General features: G+C 73.4%; 5 protein-coding genes across 6 annotated transcripts in view; 2 read left to right on the top strand and 3 right to left on the bottom strand.

Moving 5' to 3' along the window:
• Window positions 1-683: 683 nt before the first annotated feature.
• On the bottom strand, window positions 684-3,513 carry DNAJC14 (DnaJ heat shock protein family (Hsp40) member C14). The gene is made up of 7 exons (XM_074807774.1): window positions 3,350-3,513; window positions 1,910-3,149; window positions 1,716-1,822; window positions 1,519-1,638; window positions 1,253-1,413; window positions 1,061-1,163; window positions 684-970 (listed from the first exon to the last, which is right to left on the bottom strand). The coding sequence occupies exons 1-7, from the start codon at window positions 3,496-3,498 to the stop codon at window positions 754-756; spliced, it is 2,097 nt and encodes a 698-aa protein (XP_074663875.1). The 5' UTR covers window positions 3,499-3,513; the 3' UTR covers window positions 684-753.
• A 244-nt stretch (window positions 3,514-3,757) lies between these two features.
• Window positions 3,758-7,177, top strand: LOC141915887 (transmembrane protein 198-like). Of its 2 annotated transcripts, none has more exons than XM_074807797.1 (5): window positions 3,758-3,862; window positions 4,455-4,594; window positions 4,973-5,548; window positions 6,269-6,417; window positions 6,956-7,177. In XM_074807797.1, the coding sequence occupies exons 2-5, from the start codon at window positions 4,474-4,476 to the stop codon at window positions 7,034-7,036; spliced, it is 927 nt and encodes a 308-aa protein (XP_074663898.1). In that variant the 5' UTR covers window positions 3,758-3,862; window positions 4,455-4,473; the 3' UTR covers window positions 7,037-7,177. The 2 variants fall into 2 exon arrangements, with proteins under 2 accessions (XP_074663898.1, XP_074663897.1); XM_074807796.1 differs by having other exon boundaries at window positions 6,486-7,098.
• Window positions 7,178-7,671: 494 nt separating this feature from the next.
• PYM1 (PYM homolog 1, exon junction complex associated factor) lies at window positions 7,672-10,049 on the bottom strand. Its single transcript, XM_074807812.1, is given in 5 exon segments — window positions 7,672-8,144; window positions 8,146-8,379; window positions 8,382-8,556; window positions 9,124-9,217; window positions 9,993-10,049. Coding segments are annotated over 5 exon segments (630 nt in total). The 5' UTR covers window positions 10,024-10,049; the 3' UTR covers window positions 7,672-8,048.
• A 1,222-nt stretch (window positions 10,050-11,271) lies between these two features.
• DGKA (diacylglycerol kinase alpha) lies at window positions 11,272-18,365 on the top strand. The gene is given in 27 exon segments (XM_074807484.1): window positions 11,272-11,331; window positions 11,751-11,863; window positions 12,854-12,930; window positions 13,002-13,055; window positions 13,058-13,271; window positions 13,371-13,420; window positions 13,505-13,579; window positions 13,677-13,796; window positions 13,874-13,994; window positions 14,808-14,896; window positions 15,418-15,537; window positions 15,626-15,724; window positions 15,821-15,910; window positions 16,010-16,083; window positions 16,195-16,269; window positions 16,366-16,451; window positions 16,533-16,585; window positions 16,587-16,622; window positions 16,709-16,870; window positions 16,966-17,030; window positions 17,123-17,213; window positions 17,288-17,400; window positions 17,402-17,478; window positions 17,564-17,578; window positions 17,581-17,683; window positions 17,779-17,839; window positions 17,935-18,365. Coding segments are annotated over 26 exon segments (2,322 nt in total). The 5' UTR covers window positions 11,272-11,331; window positions 11,751-11,793; the 3' UTR covers window positions 18,067-18,365.
• Window positions 18,366-18,476: 111 nt separating this feature from the next.
• PMEL (premelanosome protein) overlaps window positions 18,477-19,587 on the bottom strand; it is a 1,935-nt gene continuing 824 nt past the window's right edge. Inside the window, 6 exon segments of the mRNA XM_074807483.1 lie at window positions 18,477-18,684; window positions 18,687-18,790; window positions 18,886-18,973; window positions 19,047-19,249; window positions 19,337-19,429; window positions 19,490-19,581. Of these exon segments, the coding sequence (XP_074663584.1) occupies window positions 18,632-18,684; window positions 18,687-18,790; window positions 18,886-18,973; window positions 19,047-19,249; window positions 19,337-19,429; window positions 19,490-19,581 (633 nt within the window). The 3' untranslated portion in view covers window positions 18,477-18,631.

The raw sequence follows: 19,587 nt of genomic DNA, 5'->3' as shown, positions 1-19,587 counted from the left end.
GGCCCACGGCTCGGAGCACCGGGAAACGCTGGGCGAGGCGCCGGACACGCACACGGCTCCGGGCAAGAGCCGCTCGCAGGCCAGCTCGGGAGTTCAGCAGCTGCCGTCACCAGCTCCTGCCTCCCGACTTCCCTTTTTCCTTTTTTTTAAAAAAAAATAATAAGCTGCTCTTCGTCCCTCAAGCAAAGTTGAGGTGGGAAAAGCAAAACCGGCACAACCAGAGGCGCAGGGGGGAGGAGGAGGAGGAGGAGCAGCGCAGCCGACGTCCGCGGATGCGTGAACAGAAAGGGGACGTGCGCGGTAACGAGTCGATGTGCGCGAGCACAAGGGAACAAACCGCTCAAACCCCCAAAATACAGAAATTGTGCTGGCAGAGGCTGCCCGGCCGCGGCTCCCCTGGACACGGCCCCCGCAGCGGCTCGTTGGGGTGCGGGGGGGCTCCCCCAGCCCAGCGCCGAGGCAAAGGGGCCCCTCCCCAGGCTGCGAGGCGGCACCTGAACCTCTGAAATAACCCTGAATTGCTCCGGCGGGTCCGTCTGTCCGTCCGTCCCCCGCCTGCCCGCCCAGCCCCGCCAGGCTGCGGTACGGCCGGCTCCAGCGCGCGTCAGCCCACAACGCCTCCCGGGTACTTTTTAAATAGAGAGATGACTTTTTTTTTCTTTTTTTTTTTTAAAAAAAAAAAGAAAAATAGATTTTTTTTTATTCGAAAGAGCCCTTTTGGTGCCCAGCGGAGCCCCAGCTGCCCGGCCCCGCTCAGCGCTGCAACGGCCGACGCACCTTCTTCCGCCTCTTGTGCTTCGCGTCGCCCTTGGGGGCTGCACCCTCGGCCCTGGGGGGGGCTGCGGCCCCCGGGGGGGCGGGGGGCGGCGGGAAGGGCCCCCCAGGCATCGGACCTGAGCTCCCCTGAAAGACGCGGGTGAAGAAATCCTGCAGGTCGGCAGCCGAGGTGGGGCTGCCCTTGGAGGCGCTTCTGCGGGGGGGGAAAAAGGGGTGTTTGGGGGGGCCCGGCCGAGCTGGGAGCCCCCCCGGGACGGGGATCGGGGTGTCGGTGGGGCCTCACCTCTGCCGCCCGCCCGGCCCGGCGCTGCGAGAGCCAAAGGAGATGTGATAGGGGACGCGGTGGGTGTCCGGCGAGATGCCCACGCGCTGGCAGCCGGCCCACTCTGCGAGAGACACGCGGCCACCGGTCACGCTGCGGCGAGGACGGGGGGGACACGACGGTGCCCGGGGACCCCCCCGAGGCGGCACCCACCCGTGATGTCGTAGATCTTGCCGTCCATCATGGCGAAGTAGGTGATCTTCAGCCCCAGCAGGCTGGACTCGGCCCAGAAGTCGCCCTCCTCGGCGGGGTGCAGCCCCCCGCACTCGGCGCAGTACCGGGCGCTCAGGGGGTCTCGGTCCATCTCGAACCTCCTGCGGTGAAGGGGGGGTGGTTCCCATCCCCGCCGCAGCGGCCCCCGCTCTGCTCCCCACTCCCCCCCCCCATCACCCCACATTTTTGGGGGCTCCGGGACCTACTTGTGCTTCCCCTGGCACTTGCTGCACATCATGGTGTTCATGGCCTCCCTCAGGTCGTCCTGCAGCCGGCTCAGGAACTCGCTCATGGACCTCGTCAGCTCGCTCTCCGCCATCCGCTTGCTGCGGGGAGGGGGGAAACGTTGACCCCGGCACCCCCAAACCAACCCTCCCCGTGCCCCCCCGCGGCCCCCACTCACAGCTCGTACTCCTTCCTCCGCTCGGGGCTGCTGACGATGTCCCAGGCCGCCCGCAGCACCTTGAACGCCGCCTCCGCCCCCGGGTGCTCGTTCTTGTCCGGGTGCACCTGGAGGAGCAGAAAAACCTCAGCGCCACGTCCCCGGCTTGGGGGGGAACGACCCCCAGCGCCCCCCCCCCAACCCCTGCCACGCACCAGCACGGCCAGCCGGCGATAGGCCTTCCTCAGCTCGGCGTCCGACGCCGTCGCCTCCACGCCCAGCACCTGGAAGGGGTTCAGCTCCTCCTCGGGCACCTCCGCCATGGCCACCAAGCGGTTCACCTCCTCCCCGGCGGCGGGAGCCCCCCCGTCGCGACCGGGCGCCGCGTCCCCCGTCCCGCCTGTCCGACCCCCCCCGGGCGCCCAAGGGGGAACCCGCCGCCTCTGCAGCCAGTCCCAGAGGTGGCGGCACGCCCGGCTCTCCCCGAGGAGCCCCCACGTCCTGCGCAGCGCGGCCGCGTCCAGCAGCGCCAGCAGCCGGGCCGCTCGCGGGCTCCCGGCCACCCGCTGCGCGCCGGCGGCCAGCGCGGCCGAGCCCACGCGCCAGCAGAGCCGCAGGCTGCCCGCCAGCAGCACGAGGAGGAGGAGGAGGAGGGCGCAGAGCATCCAGAGCAAGCGCAGGAACAGCCCTGCCCCGGCCCACAGCCACCGGGCCGCCCTCAGTGACCCGCTGCGGGCCCGCTGGCCCACTCGCCGGCCCCAGCTCCGCACACTGGCCCGCGCCCAGCCCGGGTCGCCGAGGCGGCAGCAGGAGCCGAGCAGTCGCCCGATGGCCTCCGCGCCCTGGGCCAGCGCCTGGGCCAGCAGCCCCCGGTAGCCGGCCAGCTCCTCCGCCGGCCCCGGCGACTCGGTGCCATCGCCGCGGCTCCTCTTCCGCACCGGCCGGTGCCGCTTGCCCGCGCCGCCCTCGCGCCGGCCGCCGTCCTCCTTCTCCTTGGGGGCCGAGCGATGCCTCTGACGCCTCCGCAGCCTTCGGCCTCCCTTCCCCGCGCCGTCCTCGTCCTCCTCGCCCTCCTCCTGCCCGCGGGGCAGCACCGGGGCCCGGTTGGGGCAGGTGAGGCTGCAGGATCCGTCCCGCCGCTCGGCCGCGGGGCTCGGGGGGGCGACCGGCTCCCCCCGGCAGCGGCAGGCGCAGGGGCGGCCCCCGGCGCTCGGGAACGGCAGCTCGGGGTCGCGGCCGTCGTCCTCCTCCAGGCCGGGGCCCGGCGGCCGCCCGCAGCTCCCGTTCCAGGCAGCGCTGCCCCCCGCGGGGACACCGCCATCCCCGGGGGGGTCCCGGCTCCAGCCGGGGCCGTCGCTTCCTTCGGCCGCCGCCGCTTCCCGGTACCGGGGCTGCTCCATCCCGGCGGCCCCGCTGGCCCCCGCCGGGCCTAGGTCACGGCCATCCCGCCAGGCCCTGGGAACGGCAGCGGGGTCAGCGCAGCCCCCGGGGAACCCCCGACCGGCCCCGGGGCGACCCCCGGTACCCGCCCCGGGGACGCTGTTGGACCGATTTCGGGGGATTTCACCCCAAAGGCGCCGCTCTGGGGATGCTGCGGAGGGGGGGGCGGCCCCCACCGGGGGGCTGGCGGGGAGCCCTGGGGGGCGGGGACTCACCGCGCCGGTGCCGGTGCCGGCGGGGGGGGGGTCGCCGCCGCCTCCCGCCCCCCCCCGGGGTCCCTCACCCGCCGCACTTCCGCCTTCCGCCCGCCGCCGCCGCCACCGCCTCCCACTTCCGGGGGCGGGGCCCAGCGCGGCCGCGTCATCCCCGACCCCGCCCCTTAAAGCGGCAGCGCCCCCGGCCCGGCCCCCCCCGCGGCCCCCGCCGGAGGGGCCCCGGCGGCCCCCGCTGACCCCGTCACGTGTCCCCGCGCACAAAGCGCCTCTGTCCCGGCCGGGGGCCGCGGCGGCGCCCACGGGTGTCCCGGCCCCACGCGGGGCCCCTCCCGGCCCCACGGAACGGGGCTCCCGCAGCCCCCCCGGGCCCGCAGCCCCCGCCCCACGGCCCGGCCCCGCGCGGGACCCCCCGGCGGCCCCGCCCCGGCCCCGCCCCGGCCCCGCCCCCGGCGGAGTCTCGGCTCCGTGGCCGGGCCGGGCCCCACCGCGACCCCCGGGACCGGCGGCGAGTGGGTGAGTCCCGGGGCGGGGCGGGGACCGAGCGGCGCCCCCGGCCCGGAGCCCTCCCGCCCCCACCCCCAGCGCTCCCAGTGCGGCAGCCCCGGACAGCGCCGCCCCCCGCCCAGACCCCCAGCAGCTCCCAGTTCCCCCTCCCAGTGCTCCCAGTAGCTCCCAGTTTCCCCTCCCAGCAGCTCCCAGAGCCCCCAAGCAGCTCCCAGTTCCCCCTCCCAGTGCCCTCAGCTTGCTGTCCCCAGCAGCTCCCAGTTCCCCCTCCCAGTGCCCCCAGCAGCTCCCAGTGCCCCCTCCCAGTGCTCCCAGCTCGCTCTCCCCAGCAGCTCCCCGTTCCCCCTCCCAGCACTCGCAGCCCTCCCCGCCCCGGCAGCTCCCCGCAAGTTTCCAGCGCCCCAGCCCAGTCCTCCCAGTAGCCACCAGTCCCCCCAGCCCAGTTCCCCCACGATGTACCCCCCCTCCCGCCGCGGCTACGCTGCCAGATGTGGGTGTGGGGAGGGGGGGGGGGGGGGCGCTCACCCACCGCCCGCAGAGCCCGGGGAAGGCCGCTGGGTGCCGAGGGGGGGCGAGGGGCTCAGCACCCCACCCCCCCCAGTCCTCGCAGCCCCCGGGCGATGGAGCCCGGCGCCCCCCCCGCGCCCCACTGCGCCCTGGAGCCCCGACCCCCCTACGAACCCGTCCCCGCCGCCCTCTGCGCCCTCGGGGCCCTCTTCGGCGTCGTCTGCGGCTGCTTTGGTGAGGGGGGGCACGGCGGGGGGACAGGGCTGGGGGGGGCAGAGCTGGGAGGGACAGGGCTGGGGGGCAGAGCTGTGGGGGACAGAACTGGGGGGCACAGAACTGGGGGGGCAGAGCGGGGGGGCACAGAGCTGGGGGGACAGAACTGGGGGGCAGAGTGGGGGGGGCAGAGCGGGGGGGCGCAGAACTGGGTACAGAACTGGGGGGCACAGAACTGGGGCACACTTGGGGGGCACGGCAGACTCATGGTGAGGAGTTTTGCATGGTGGGGGTCAAGGAGGGGGGTGTGGGGGGGGCACAGCCACGGGGCACAGTCCCAGGGGACACCGTGGGGCACAGGCGGAGCAGCCCCCGGTGACGCCCCCGTGCCCGCGCCAGGGTACCGCTGCTTCAAGGCCATCATGTTCCTCTCGGGGCTGCTCTTCGGCTCCATCGTCATCTTCCTCCTGTGCTACAAGGAGCGGGTGCTGGAGACGCAGCTGAGCCTGGAGGCCAGCGCCGGCATCGCCCTGGGCATCGGGCTGCTCTGCGGGCTGGTCACCATGCTGCTGCGCAGCGTCGGGCTCTTCACCACCGGGCTACTGCTGGGGCTACTGCTGGCCACGGCCGCGCTGGTGGCGGCTGCGCCGGTGCTGCCGCCGCCGAGCCCCTGGGTGCCGGCGGGCAGTTTGCTGGGGCTGGCGCTGCTCTGCGCCCTCCTGGCGCTGCAGTGGCCGAAGGCGCTGACCGTCCTCTCCACCGGCGTCTTCGGCGCCGCCGTCGTCGTGGTTTGCGCCGATTATTTCGTGGAGGGGCTGGCGCTGGTGCTCTACGTCTACGACCGGCTGCGGCTGGCGCCGGCGCGGCCGCTGTGCTGGCCCGGCTGGGTGGTGCTGGGCGCGTGGCCGCTGCTCGGCCTCCTCGCCGTCCTGCTCCAGTGGAAGCTGACGGCCGACGGCTTCTCCCACACCGACGGTGAGCACGGGGGGGGGGGGTGAGCCCCTTCCCGGGGGGAGCTGGGTGCTGGGAGGACCCCTGGGGGGGCAGGGGGAGTGGGGGGGAGGATGGGGATGGGACAGGGACACAGTGGGGACAGGGACAGGATGGAGACGGGATGGGACAGGGGTGGGGACACAGTGGGGACAGGGATGGGGTGGGACAGGGACACAGGGAGGACAGGATGGGAATGGGGACAGGGATGGGGACAGAAGCAGGATGGGGACAGGGTCGGGGATAGGATGGGATGGGGACGGGGACAGGGATGGGACAGAGATGGGGACACGATGGGAATGGGGACAAAGATGGGGACAGGAACAGGATGAGGACAGGGTCAGGCATAGGATGGAGATTGGATGGGGACAGGATGGGACAGGGACGGGGATGGAGACAGGATGGGACAGGGATGGGGACAGGGACAGGATGGAGATGGGGATGGGATGGGGACAAGGACAGGACAGGGATGGGGATGGGGACAGGATGGGGACAGGGTCAGGCATAGGATGGAGATTGGGATGGGGACAGGGATGGGGATGGGACAGGGACAGGACGGGGACAGGGACAGGGACAGGACGGGGATGGGGACGGGACGGCTACGGGCCAGAGCTGGGGAAGATGACGCCGGGGACGCGACGGGAAGGGCCGTGGGGACAGGGGTGGCGCCGGGGCCGCCGAAGGCTCAGCCCCCGCTCCCCGCAGTCATCCTCAGCCGGCGGCAGAAGCGGCTGCAGCTGCTGCGCATCCGGCAGAAGGAGGCCAAGCGCCGGCAGAGCCTGGCCCCCCCCGAGGGCACCTACCGCCGCAAACCCCCCCCCGTCAAGCGCTACGCGGGCGACGTGCTGGCCCCGGTGAGTCCCCGCCCCGGGGGGGCCGCGGCGGCGGCGGTGGGGCCGCGCTGACCCCCGTGTCCCCCCAGAGCTACATCCGGAGCCTCCGGGACCGGCAGCTGGAGAGCGGGACGGCGCCGGCCCCCCCCGCCGCCCCCGAGGCCGCCTGCGGCCCCGCCGCCCCCCCGCCCCGCCGCCGCCCCTGAGCCCCCCCCCCTCCGCCCCACCGACGTGCCTTGGGGGCGCCCGGCCGCCCCCCCCCCCACTCCCACTGTGCCTGTCCCTTTAAATAGGCAAATGAGGTGCCATATGCCCCGCCCCCCGGAGGGTGTGGCCGGGGGGGGCGGAGCTTCAGGGCACGTGGGTGATGTTGGGGACCCCCAGGGGCTGGGGGGGGTCCCCCGGGGTGGGGCAAACCCAGTGCCCCCCCTCTGCCGCCAGCCCCACACCCACCGCAGCCCCTGACCCCCCCCCCCAGCCCCACGGAGGGGGGAACCCTGGGGGCAGCCCCCACGCCCCCCCCCCCCCTTAAAATAAAGCCCCACTTTTATTTTTGTAGGACCTACCCAAACGCTGCACACCCCGCGGGCCCAGCCCAGCTCTGCCCCCCCCCCCCTCTGGAGGAGCCTTAAAGCCTTAACCCCCGCGGGGGGGTCTCACCCTGCCATGGGGCCTCCCCAGCCCCCCAGCCCTGCCCCGAGCCCCCCCAAAGACCACGGGTGGCCCCTGCCCTGGGGACGGGCCCCCCCCCGCCACGCCTGTACGGGGGGTTCCACATTAAAGAGTGTCATGGGAGGCCCCCCCCCCACCCCGGGTATTGCCAGACCTCATCACCCACAGCAGGGGGGTGAGGGGGGGGGCACGGGTGGTGTGGGGGACCCCCTGGCCCCCCCCAGCTCCCCACCTTGGAAGAAGTAGGTCCTGCCGGTGTGGGGGCCTGGGGAGGGTGATGCTGCGTTGTGGGGGGGGGGCACCAGGGCCCCCGCCAGGACAGGAAGGGAGCTGAGGTGGGCGCGGGGCCATGGGGGGGGTCAGCCCCAGGTCTGGGGGTCACCACGATGCCCCGGGGGGTGTGTGTGTGTGTCCCCCTCAGCCCAGCGCCCTGCCCTCCCCCAGCAGCTCTGTGGGCACCGGGACCCCCCCAGGAACCCCCCCTGGAGGGGGAGGATCCCCTCAACCCCCCGCCCGGCAGCTCTGAGGCAGGGGGACACAAAGGGGGGGGGGGTGTGTGCCCCCCCCTCCCCACACCGGGAAAGGCAGCGGCGAGCTCCCGGCGCCGGGTCACTACTGCAATTTTATTATTGCGTGGGTTTTAAAAATAAAAGGGAGAGAGAGGCCGCGACACAGAACACGAGGGGCTGGGGACGATCGAAGCTGGCGGGGGGGTGGGGGGGGGGGGGGGTCCGCTGCCCCGCCCTGGCACGGCCCCGCCCCAAATAAAATTAAAAAACAAACAAACAAAAAAAAGGACAGAGGTATCGGGGAGTCGCCGGGTTTCTGACACCGATAGCTGGGAACGACCGTTCGGAGAAAAAAAAAAACCAAAACCCGCCAGCTCCCACCCAAAGCCCCTCCCGGCGCTGGGGCCGGGCAGCCCGTGTGCGGGGACACCCCCCGCGCCCCCACCGCCCCCCCAACCCCCCCGCCTCCCCTTACGAGTCCAGCTCCAGGTCCCGCAGTTCCTCCTGCAGCGCTTTCCTCCGGCCCAGCTTCTCCAGCTGCTCCTTCGTCGGCTGCTTGATCTCCCCCCGCGTCGAGCCGCTGCTGCAGCTCCTCCACCTGCCGCAGCTTCTTCTTCAGGTTCTTGATCTTCCTGCCCTTCTCCGAGGTGGGGGCGTCCCCCTCGGCGGGGCCCCCGGTGCCGCAGGCCGGCTGCGGCGCGCCCGCCCGACTGTCCCCCGCGGCGGCGGCCGGCGGCCCCTTGTCCCCCCCCGCCAGCGAGGTTTTCTCCAGCGCCTGGCTCAGTCCGTCCGCCTCGCGCTCTCGCCCTTCTCCTGCTGCTGCTTCCTCTTCTCTTTGCGTTTCAAGTTCCTTTTCGCCGCCTTGGAGAGGCCGCTCTCGCCGCTCTCCGCCTTGCCGGGCTGCGCGGCGGCCTCCAGGCTCAGCCCCGGCGGCAGCTCGGGTTTGCTTTTGAAAAACTTCACGTATTTATTCTCGTACCTGCACGGAAGGAGAGCGGGTGAAGGCGCCTCACCCCCCGCCGCCCCTCTCTCGCGCGGGGACCCAGCGCCCCGGCGCCAAACCCCGGCGACGCTCGGTGCCTCCGGCGAACCCCTTGGAGCAGCCCCCCGGCGCGGGGTCTGGGGGGGTGGGGGGGGGACACACACACGGGACCCCGCGGGCTCTGCCCCCTCCGCCACACGCAGCCGCCCTGGGGGCGGGTGACGGGCGCCCGGCTCCGCGCTCCGCTCAGGGTCCTCCTCGCCTCGGCGGGGACCCCCGGCCCCGCGCGGTCACCCCGAGGAGGGCCGGGGCGGGCGTCGATACGTACCGGCAGGACGCGGCTTATGGGGTAGGGGTGAGGGGGTCGGAATTGCTCGGGCACCTGGAAAGAGACTGAGACCTCGAGACGTCACCCGGCACGCGCAGCCCTGGGCGTCGCGGGGCCCGGCGCGGGGTGGGACGTCCCGGCAGACCCCAGCCCCGGAGAGGGAGCCGGGACACCCCCCCCCTTGCCAAGGGACACCCCCTTCGCTTTGGCCCCCCCCGGCCGTCTGCCCCACTTACACCGGCACCTCCTCCTGCGGCACGTAGCCCTCCTTCACCCGCCGCTGCTTCCGCCAGGTGCCGTCGGGGCGCTGCGTGGAGGCGATGTACTTCCCTGCGAGGCCAAGGCGCCGTCGGCGGGTGGCCCCGGGGAGCCCCACGCACCCCACGGGGGCCCTGGAACACCCCACACACCCCACGGGGGTCCCGGGACACCCCACAGATCCCATAGGGGCCCTGAGACACCTCATAACAGACCTCACTGGGGCCCTAGGACGCACCATGGGAGCCCTGGGACACCCCACAGACCCCACGGGGGGACAGGACACCCCCCCACACCCCACGGGGGCCACAGGACACGCCACAGGGAGCCCCGGGACACCCCACAGACCCCACGGGGGCCCTGGGACACACTATGGGGGTCCTAGAACACCCCACAGACCCCACGGGGGCCCTGGGACACCTCACGGGGGTCCTAGAACACCCCACAGACCCCACGGGGGCCCAGGACACCCCACAGACCCCACGGGGGCCCCGGGACACCCCAGACACCGGGCTGGGGGGACAAGGTGGGCCCAGCCCCACAGAGACTGGGGAGGCAGAACCTGCCCCACAGCGACCGGCAAGGGGGGGACAGACGGCGCCCAGCCCCACAGAGCCGGGGCCGCGGCTCAGCCCACGGGAGCAGGGAGCTCCCCCACAGGGGCCGGGCCGGGCCCCACAGAGATGGGGCAGGGGAGAGGCCCCACGGGCAGCGGGAGGCGCCTGCCCCACAGGGACCGGAGTCGGGTCCCGCCCTGCAGATCCGGGGGGAACATCGGCCCCACGGGGGCCGGGCCCAGCCCCACGGGAGCCACCCGCCCCACGGCGCCGGGCCGGGCCGCACTCACCGGTCTCGTCAGTCACATAGGGAGTCGCCATCTTGTGAGCGCGACACACTTCCGGCCTCAGGCCCCGCCCCGGAAGTGGCGGCGCAGCCGCTGGGCGTGGCCGCGGGAAGGCGACGCGGAGCGGGCGGCCATTTTGTTCTTAAAGGGGCCGCGCCCCGTGCGGGGGGGGGTGGGTGGGAACTCCCGACATGCACCGGGGGAGCGCCCCACCGGAGGTGCGAAGTTGTCATGGTGACCTGACACAGACACCCCCCCCCAATCCAGGGCTCATCGCCATGGCGACCGCAGCGTCCCCCAACCCCGGCCTGGGGGCGCGTACCCCGAGTCCTGGGGGGGGTCCGGGGCCGCGTCCCCCGCGGGGGGGCCCCCGGGTGGGGGGGAGCAGCGGGGCCGTGTGTCCCCCCCCCGCCAGGGTCACCCGGGAGCCCCGGGGGGACAGGAACCCCCAAACCGCCACCGCCGGCCCCGATCGCGCCCCGAGACCCGGCGGGGGAGGAGGAAGCGGCGCGGGGCGAGCGCGGCCCCGGGGCCCCCCCCGAGAGCGGGGGGGGGGGGAGCGGGGGGGGTCCCTTCATCCCTGTTGTCACCGCGGGCCGGGGGCGCAGCCCCCCCGCAGCGGGGCCGGGCCGCCCGAGCGTCGCATCCCCGACGCCATGTGTCCCCCAACATGTGGGGTGCCCCGTCCCCGCTCCGGGGGGGCCCCCGTCCCCGCTCACAACCGCTTTCGGGCCCCGCCGACGTGGCCGGGGGACACGGGGGGGGGGGGGTCCCACCGGGAGGTCCCACCCCCAATCCCGCTCAACCCCCGCGTGGATTGGGGTCCCCACGCCCCCCCCCTTCCCCCGGGGCGGATGCGACACCCCGGGCCCACGGGGGGGGGCGGCGAGACACCAACCGCCTCCCGCCCCCGCGGCCGCCGCGGGGGATTTCCAGGCACGGGGAGGGGGGGGCGATCCCTTCATCCCCCCCCCCAGTCGCGGGGGCTGCGTGGGGCCCTTCTCTGCCCCCTCGAGGGGTCGCGCCCCCCCCATCCAGCCCCGCTTTGGAGGGGGGGTCCCCCGCGACGGCCCCCCCCAACCCCGGGCTCAGGGGAGGAAACGGGGCGGGGGGGGCGGTGTAAAACGGGGGGCGCGCACGGGGACCCCCGCGGTGGCAGGGCGGGGGGGGGGGGCAGCGTGCCCGGTGCCGCCGCCGCCGTCGTGGGGGTGGGGGGGGTGGGGGGGGTGTGTGTGTCCCCCGCCACCTCCCCGCTCCCCGGCGGCACGTGCGGCCGGTGCCGCCCCCCCGCGCCGTGATGTCACGGGGCCGGGCCGGGACCAGCCGCCGCGGGACCCGCCAGGTACCGGGCGGAGGCACCGGGATGCCCCGACGGGGGGGGGAGGGCGGGGATGCGCCCCCCGGGGGGGCCCGGAGGGATGAGCTGGGACGGGACGGCTCGTACCGGGCGTTACCGGGAGGGGGGGGGGAGGGCGGGGGGGGGGGGGGAGGACGGGAAGGGGAAGGAAGAGGCACCGGGGATGCCCGAGCGCTCCCGTGGAGATCGCGGGGGGTCCGTGTCCCCGCGGGGGACCACGGAGGGGGGGTCCCGGGCCCCCGAATATGTGTGTGTGTGTGTGTGTGTGTCCCGGGCTGGGCGGGTCGCGGTCCCGGCGTGACTCAGCCCCGGGGGGGGGCGCGCAGGCGGGTGATGGGAAAGGGGGGGGGCGTTGGGGGCGTCCGCCCCCAACGCCCCCCCCCCTTTCCCATCACCCGCCGCAGGGCCGTGGGGGTGTCCCCGTGTGTGTGTCCCCCCCCCGCAGCCATGGACGAGAGCCCGGACTGGGCCACCCTCAGCCCGCAGGAGTTTGCCCAACTGCAGAAATACCTGGACTGTGAGTGTGGGGGGGGACACACACACAAAGCACCCCCCGAGCCCCCGTGTGCGCACCCGCACACGCGTGTGCCCGCGTGGGAAGGGGGGGGCTCGCACGCCTTGGGGGGGCGGTTGGGGGGGGCTCTGGCCACGCGTGTGCCGGCGTGGGGGCGGCTTTGTACGTGTGTGCATGAGTGGGGGGGCTCTGCACACGCGTGTGCGTGCGTGGGGGTGTTTTTGCACACGCGTGTGCGTGCATGAGGGTGTCTCTACACGCGTGTGTGCGTGCGCGGGGTCAGCCTCGCACGCGTGGAGGTGGCTGCACGTGTGCACGCGCGTATGGTGGCGCCTTTGCAGGCGTGGGGGTGGCTCTGCACACGCGTGTGTGTGCCCCGGGGCAGCTTCACACACATGTGCGTGCGCAGGTGTGTCAGGGCAGAGGGCACATGCATATGCAGGCGTGTCGGGGCAGAGGGCACACGCGTATGCAGGCGTGTCAGGGCAGAGGGCACACGTGTGCAAGTGTGTTGGGGCAGGGGGCACTTGTGTGCACAGGCGTGTTGGGGTGGGGACACGCATGTGCAGGTGTGTCGGGGCAGAGGGCACATGCGTGTGCAGGCATGTCAGGGCAGGGGGCACATGTGTGTGCAGGCATGTTGGGGCAGAGGGCACACGTGTGTGCAGGCATGTCAGGGTGGGGGCACACGCGTGTGCAGGCATGTCAGGCAGAGGGCACACGTGTGTGCAGGCATGTCAGGGTGGGGGCACACGTGTGTGCAGGCATGTCAGGTGGGAGGCACACACGTGCTCAGGCGTGTCAGGGTGGGGGGCACACGCGTGCTCAGGCGTGTCAGGGTGGGGGCACACGCGTGCTCAGGCATGTCAGGGCGGGGGCCACAGCGGTGCTCAGGCGTGTCAGGGCGGGGGCACACGCGTGCTCAGGCGTGTCAGGGCGGGGGGCACACGTGTGTGCCCGCGCCGCAGCGGCCCGGCCGCCGTCCCCCCCCAGACAGCAGCAGGAAGGTGCAGGACGTGCTGCAGGAGTTTGACGGCGACGGGGCCCTGTCGCGACACCGGCGGGGAGAGGTGAGACCCCCGGCGACGGGGGGGGGGGGGCTGCACCCTGGGGCCCCCCCAACCCACTGTGCCCCCCCCAGTGCGTCGACTTCGAGGGGTTCACGCTCTTCCTGAGGAGGTACCTGGAGGCCGACGACGTCCCGAGCCGCTGTGCCGCCACCTCTTCGCCTCCTTCCAGAGCAGCCAGGAGGGTCAGGGGGGGCCGGGGGGGGGGGGGGCAAGGGGTGGGGGGCACCCCCGGGGGGTCTCATCGGGGTTTTGTCCCCACAGGCAGCGACCTCGTCTGCGTTAACGACGTCTCTGCTACTTCTCGCTGCTGGAGGGGGGACGCCCCGAGGACAAGCTGGAGTGTGAGTGTGGGGGGGGGGTGTCCCCTGTCCCCTGGGGGGGGCTCGGGGGTCCCCAGGGGTGACCTCACCCCGCTCTGTGTGTGTGTCCCCCCCCCGCAGTCACCTTCAAGCTGTATGACAAGGATGGGAACGGGCTCCTGGACAGCTCGGTGAGTGCTGGGTGGGGGGGGGCTGCGGGGGGGCTGCAGGGGGGCTGCGGGGTGTCCCCCCCCCCGCTGACACTGTCCCCCCAGGAGGTGGATCGGATCATCACCCAGATGATGCGGGTGGCCCAGTACCTGGACTGGGACGTCACGGAGCTGAAGCCGGTGAGCGGGGCTGGGGGGGGGCTGGGGGGGTGGCGGGGGGCTGCCCCCCAACCCCCGTGAGCTCCTCCAGCCCTGTGCCCCCCCCCCGCCCCCCCAGATCCTGCAGGAGATGATGCGGGAGATCGACTACGACGGCAGCGGGACGGTGTCACTGGCCGAGTGGCTCCGCGGGGGGGTCACCAACATCCCGCTGCTGGTGCTGCTGGGCCTGGAGGCGGTGAGTGGGGGGGTGACGCTGCGCGGGGCCTCCCCCGGCCCGGCCGGGCCCCCCCCGACCTGTGTGTCCCCCCCCAGCACATGAAGGACGACGGGCAGCACTTGTGGCGCCTGAAGCACTTCAGCCGTCCCGTGTACTGCAACGTTTGTGCGCGGCGCTGCTGGTGGGGCTGCGGAAACAGGGGCTGCGCTGCACCGTGTGAGCGGGGGGGGACGGGGACGGGGACGGGGACGGGATGGGATGGGATGGGATGGGATGGATGGATGGGATGGGATGGGGATGGGGACAGGGACAGGGACAGGGATGGGGACAGGGATGGGGATGGGGACAGGGACAGGGACAGTGATGGAGATGGGGACAGGATGGGGACAGGGATGGGATGGGAACAGGGACAGGGACAGTGACAGAGACGGGGATGGGGATGGGGACCAGGACAGCGATGGGGATGGGGACAGAGGTCAGATGGGGATGGGACAGGGACAGGGACAGCGATGGGATGGGATGGGGATAGGGGTGGGGACAAGATGGGGATGGGATGGGGACAGGGACAGGGATGGGGACAGGGACGGGGACAGGGATGGGGACAGGATGGGGACAGGGACGGGGACAGGGATGGGGACAGGGATGGGGACAGGATGGGGACAGGATGGGGACAGGATGGGCTGCAGCGGGAACCAGGTGAGACCGGGACAGGGACGGGGTTGGGGACGGGGGTGCGGTGGGACCGAGATGGGGAGGAGCAGGACAGGGGCGGGGGGGGGAACAGGGATGGGGCCGGGGGGCGGGGCTATGAGCGAGGGGGCGGGGTTTGGGGCGGGGCGGGACGCGCGGGCTCCAGCCGTGGGCCCGGGGACGCCCCGCCCCACCCCGCCCCATGGGCGTGTCCCGCTCATAGGCCCCACCCACAGCCCCCCACCGCCCAACCCGGATGCGGCGGGATGCGTTATGATTGGTTGAATGCTCGGGTGGGCGGGGCCGTGGCGGGGCCTGACGCGAGCCCCGCCCCCGCAGTCTGCAGGTTCACGGTGCACGAGCGCTGCGCCCGCCGGGCCCCGCCCAGCTGCGTCAGCACCTACGCCAAGAGCCGGCGGGAGGCGGGCGTGAGTGCGCGGGGCCGGCGGCTGTCTGTCCGGCTGTCTGTCCGGCTGTCTGTCCGGCTGTCCGTCCGTCCGTCCGTCCGGCTGTCCGTCCGGCTGTCCGCCCGCCCGCCCGCCTGCTTGCCTGTTGCTCCACCTGCCCACGCACCCGTCTGTCCATCCGTCCATCTCCCCATGTGTCCGTCCGTCCACCCACCCGCCTGCCCATCTGTCCATCCATCCATCCGTCCGTCCGTCCGTCCCCCCATGTGTCCGTCCGTCCGTCCGCTGCCTCTCCGTCAGGCCGTGCAGCCGTCGGTGCATTGTCCCTCTGTCCATCCCCGCACGGGGCGGGGGAACCCAGTGTCTGACCCCCCCCCCTCACTCCCTGTCATGGGGGTGACACGGGGGGTGACAGGGGTGATGTGGGGGTGACACGGGGTGATGGGGGGTCAGGGGTGACACAGGCGTGACACGGGGTGACAGGGGGTGCTGGGGTGACACAGGGGTGACACGGGGGGGTGACGTGGGGGCCCCACGCGCAGGTCCAGGCCCACGCCTGGGTGAAGGGCGGCTGCGAGGCCACCAAGTGCGGCAAGTGCCAGAAGAAGATCAAGAGCTTCCAGAGCCTGACGGGGCTGCACTGCGTCTGGTGCCACCTGAAGGTGGGTGCCCCCCCCCCCCCCCCCCCCCTGCTGCGGGGAGACCCCCCCGGGCCCCCCCCGGCCCCCCCTGACCCCGCTCTGCCCCCAGATCCACGAGGAGTGCCAACCCCTCGTGCCCCCCACCTGCGACTGCGGGGTCCTGCGGGACCACGTCCTGCCCCCCGCCGCCATCTACCCGTGCTGCTGGTGAGTGGGGCCCTGGGGGGGCTCCCCGGGCGCTTCCCCCCTCGCCCCCCCCCCCAATCCCCGCCGGGCCCCCGCCCTGAGCCGGGGGTGCTGGCAGGAGAGGCAGGACAGCCAGCGGGACGGTGGCGGGACGCCGCTGGAGGAGGCGCCGCAGGTTTTCACCACCCCCGAGGGCCAGGCGCTGCGGGTGAGCCCGACACCCCCCGGGTCCGTGTGTCCCCCCCCGGGCCCCCCCTCCCTCGTCCCTGGGGGCCGGGGTGCCGCCCTCACCCCCCCCACCCCACAGATCAGCCCCATGCCCGACACCCACCCGCTCCTCGTCTTCGTCAACCCCAAGAGCGGAGGGAAGCAGGGGGAGAGGTAAGGGGGGGCCCTGGGCGACCGGGTGGGCTCGTTCTGGTGGGGAGGGGGTGGCCATGTGGCCCCCCCAGCCCCCCCCCCCAGGCCCCCAACTCCCCTCTCCCCCCCCAGGGTGCTGCGGAAGTTCCAGTATCTGCTCAACCCCCGGCAGGTTTATAACCTGCAGCAGGGAGGACCCACCCCTGGGTGAGCAGGGCTGGGGGGGGGGGCGGTCGGGGGGGGGCACTGGGGTGCTGTGGGGGGGTCCCAGCCCTGCCCTGACCCCCCCCCGCTCCCTCCCAGGCTGAATTTCTTCCGGGACGTGCCAGACTTTCGGATCTTGGTGTGCGGCGGCGACGGCACCGTGGGCTGGATCCTGGATGCCATCGGTGGGTGCTGCCCCCCCCGCCTCGGTGGGTGTTGCCCCCTCCCCTCTCCAGACCCCCCCCTGACCCCCCCTCTCCTTGCAGATAAAGCCAACCTGCCCCACCGGCCCCCCGTGGCCGTGCTGCCCCTGGGCACCCGGCAACGACCTGGCCCGCTGCCTGCGCTGGGGGGAGGTGAGTAGGGCAGGATGGGGCTGGGGGGGGGGCACACGCACCCCCAGGCCCCCCCCCGGCCCATCCCACCCCCCCCCCCGTGGCAGGGTACACGGGGGGAGGACCTGGTGAAGATCCTGCGGGAGATGGAGGGCGGCAGCCTGGTGCAGATGGACCGATGGCGGGTGCAGGTGCTGCCCGAGGACCCGGCGGCCGCGGGGGACCCGGTGCCCTACGAGATCATCAACAACTATTTCTCCATCGGGGTGGTGCGTGGGGGCGAGGGGGTGGCGGGGGGGGCACTTTACCCCCACCCCACCCCCCAGGACCTCACCCCTTCTCTGTTGCCCCCCCCTGCCCCCAGGATGCCTCCATCGCCCACCGCTTCCACGTCATGCGGGAGAAATACCCGGAGAAGTTCAACAGCAGGTGGGGGGGGGACGCGGGGCTGTCCCCACGGTGTCCCCCCCACATGTGTGTGTGGCCCTGGGCCCCCCCCACACCGTGTGTGCCCCCCCCAGGATGAAGAACAAGCTGTGGTACCTCGAGTTCGCCACCTCCGAGACCATCTTTGCCACCTGCAAGAAGCTCAAGGAGTGTCTGAGCGTGGAGGTGAGGGGTCCTGGGGCTGAGGGGGGGGGTGAGGCTGGGGGCTGCTGCCCCCGCCTGATGTGCCCCCCCCCCAGTGCTGCGGGACCCCCCTGGACCTGAGCGGGGCCCTGGAGGGGCTGGCGGTGCTGAACATCCCCAGCATGCACGGAGGCTCCAACCTTTGGGGCGAGACCAAGCGGGTGCTGGGGGGCAACGAGGAGGGCGCCAGGGGCTGGACCCCCCCCGGCCATCACCGACGCCGAGACCCTCAAGACCTGCGTGCAGGGTGTGTGGGGGGGCACAGGGACCCCCCCTTTTCCTTCTCAGCACCGCCTTGACCCCCCCAACCTCTGCTCCCCCCCCACACCCAGACCTGAGCGACCGGCGGCTGAGGTGGTGGGGCTGGAGGGGGTCCTGGAGATGGGGCAGATCTACACGGGGCTGAAGAGTGCGGGCAAGCGCCTGGCGACCTGCTCCGAGATCACCCTGCGGTGAGCGGGGGGGGCGGGGGGGGCGCCCTGGAGGTTTTGGGGTCGGGGGGGGGGGGCCAGGCCGTGGCAGCGATTTTGGGGGTTTTTTTTGGCAGGACGCTGAAGCCGCTGCCCATGCAGATCGACGGGGAGCCCTGGATGCAGCCGCCCTGCACGGTATGTGGACACCCCCCACCCACGCGCCCCCCACCCTCGCCGGGCACCTCGGGCCCCCCCCCGGCCCCCCCCCAGCCCCAGCCTCTCTCTTGCAGATCAAAATCACCACAAGAACCAGATGCCGATGCTCATGGCCGCCCCCCCCCCGCTCCTCCAGCTTCTTCGGCCTCAAGAAGGGCCCCCCGAGTCTGAGGGGCTCGGGAAGGGGGGGAGGAGAGCCCCCCTGAGCTGCGCCCGGGTGGGGGACACGGACCAACCCCCCCCCAACCCCGTGTGTGTGTGTGTGTGTGTGTGTGTCCTTGGCAGGGGTGGGCAGCAGCCGTGCCCCCCCCCCACCGCACCCAGGGTGCTGGGACCCGCGGGGGCTGTGCCAGGGGGGGGGGGGGCTGCGCGTGGCCCCCCCCGTGTGTGTGCTGCGCTGGCCAGAGCCCTCCCACCCCGCTGGGCCCCCCCCCCCCTATTTATTATCCACCCCCCCCCCCAATTTCAAGTGCCTCTTGCAGTAATAAAGCTGGTGGTGAGACGAGCGCTGGCTCTGCCGACCGGGGGGGGCAGAGGGCTCAGGGCCCCCCCCCAGCAGGACACGGGTGCCCCGGACCCCAAACCGCCCCCCCAAGACACACAACGAGGCGGAGGCCCCGGCTGAGCTGAACCTTTAATCTTGGTGATGACGAGGCCGGGGCCACGCGACCCCCCCACACCACCACCCGCACCCCGCCCCCCCAGATCCTGGGGGGTCAGGCCAGGCCTGGGGGGGGGCAGCACAAGGCTGGGGAAGGGGGGGGGGGGTCCCTAGACGGTGTTGGCGCGGAGCAGGGGGCTGCTCTCGCTGCTGGGGCCCCCCCGAAGGCCTGGTGCAGCAGGAGCCGGAGGGCAGCGGTGGGGGGCAGCCAGCTCCGGGGGCGGGGGGCCGGGGGGGCCGCGGCCAGCAGCGGGCTGTACTTCACGCGCCTGCGGGGGCAAGAAGGTGAGAGCCGGCGGGACCCCCCCCGTGCCGCGGGGACCCCCCCGCCACGCCGCGGTGCCCCCCCCCCGCCCTGCCTGACCTGTAGGTGTAGGCAGCGGTGCCCAGGGCGGCGGCGACGAGCACCAGCCCCACGAAGAGCGTGGTCCTGCCGGCGGCCGGGGCAGCGCCTGCGGGCAGAGGCAGCTCAGCACCCCCCAGCACCCCCAGCACCCCCCCACCCAGCACCCCCCCCGCTCCCACCTCCGACGGCCACGCGGGTGCTGGCCACCGCCAGGCTGTTGCCGTTGGCCAACGAGACGTTGAGGCAGTAGAGGCCGGACTGGTTGAAGTCCTGGCGCAGGACGAGCTGGCAGCCGGGGGCCGGTGCCACGGCCGAGCACGTCTGCGTCTGCGCCGTCTGGCACTCGGCGTCCGCCACCACCGTGCAGACCTCCTCGGGCAGGCTGCGGGTGGAGGAGGGGGGTCAGGCGGCTGCAGACCCCCCCCCAGCCCCGGCGCCGTCCCCAGCCCCGTCCCCCGGCCGCCGTCACCTCCCCTCGCAGGTCACCGTCAGCTCCACGCTGCTCTCGCTGCTCCCTGGCACCACCGGCACCACCTGCACGATGGCCACGCTCTCGATCCCTCTGCAACGGGATGTGGGCGTCAGAGCGGGACCGGACCCCCCCCCCGGGACCCCCCCGGACCCCCCGGCCCGGCGCTCACGGACGATGTCGAGCTGGGTGGAGAAGGTGCCGTAGCGGTACAGGATGCAGCCGGTGCCCTCGGCCGCGGGGGCCTGGCA

The sequence above is a fragment of the Strix aluco genome, chromosome 27 (genome assembly GCF_031877795.1).
Source record: "Strix aluco isolate bStrAlu1 chromosome 27, bStrAlu1.hap1, whole genome shotgun sequence".
Classification (NCBI taxonomy): Eukaryota; Metazoa; Chordata; class Aves; order Strigiformes; family Strigidae; genus Strix; species Strix aluco.
This window is presented reverse-complemented; position numbering and strand designations above follow the sequence as displayed.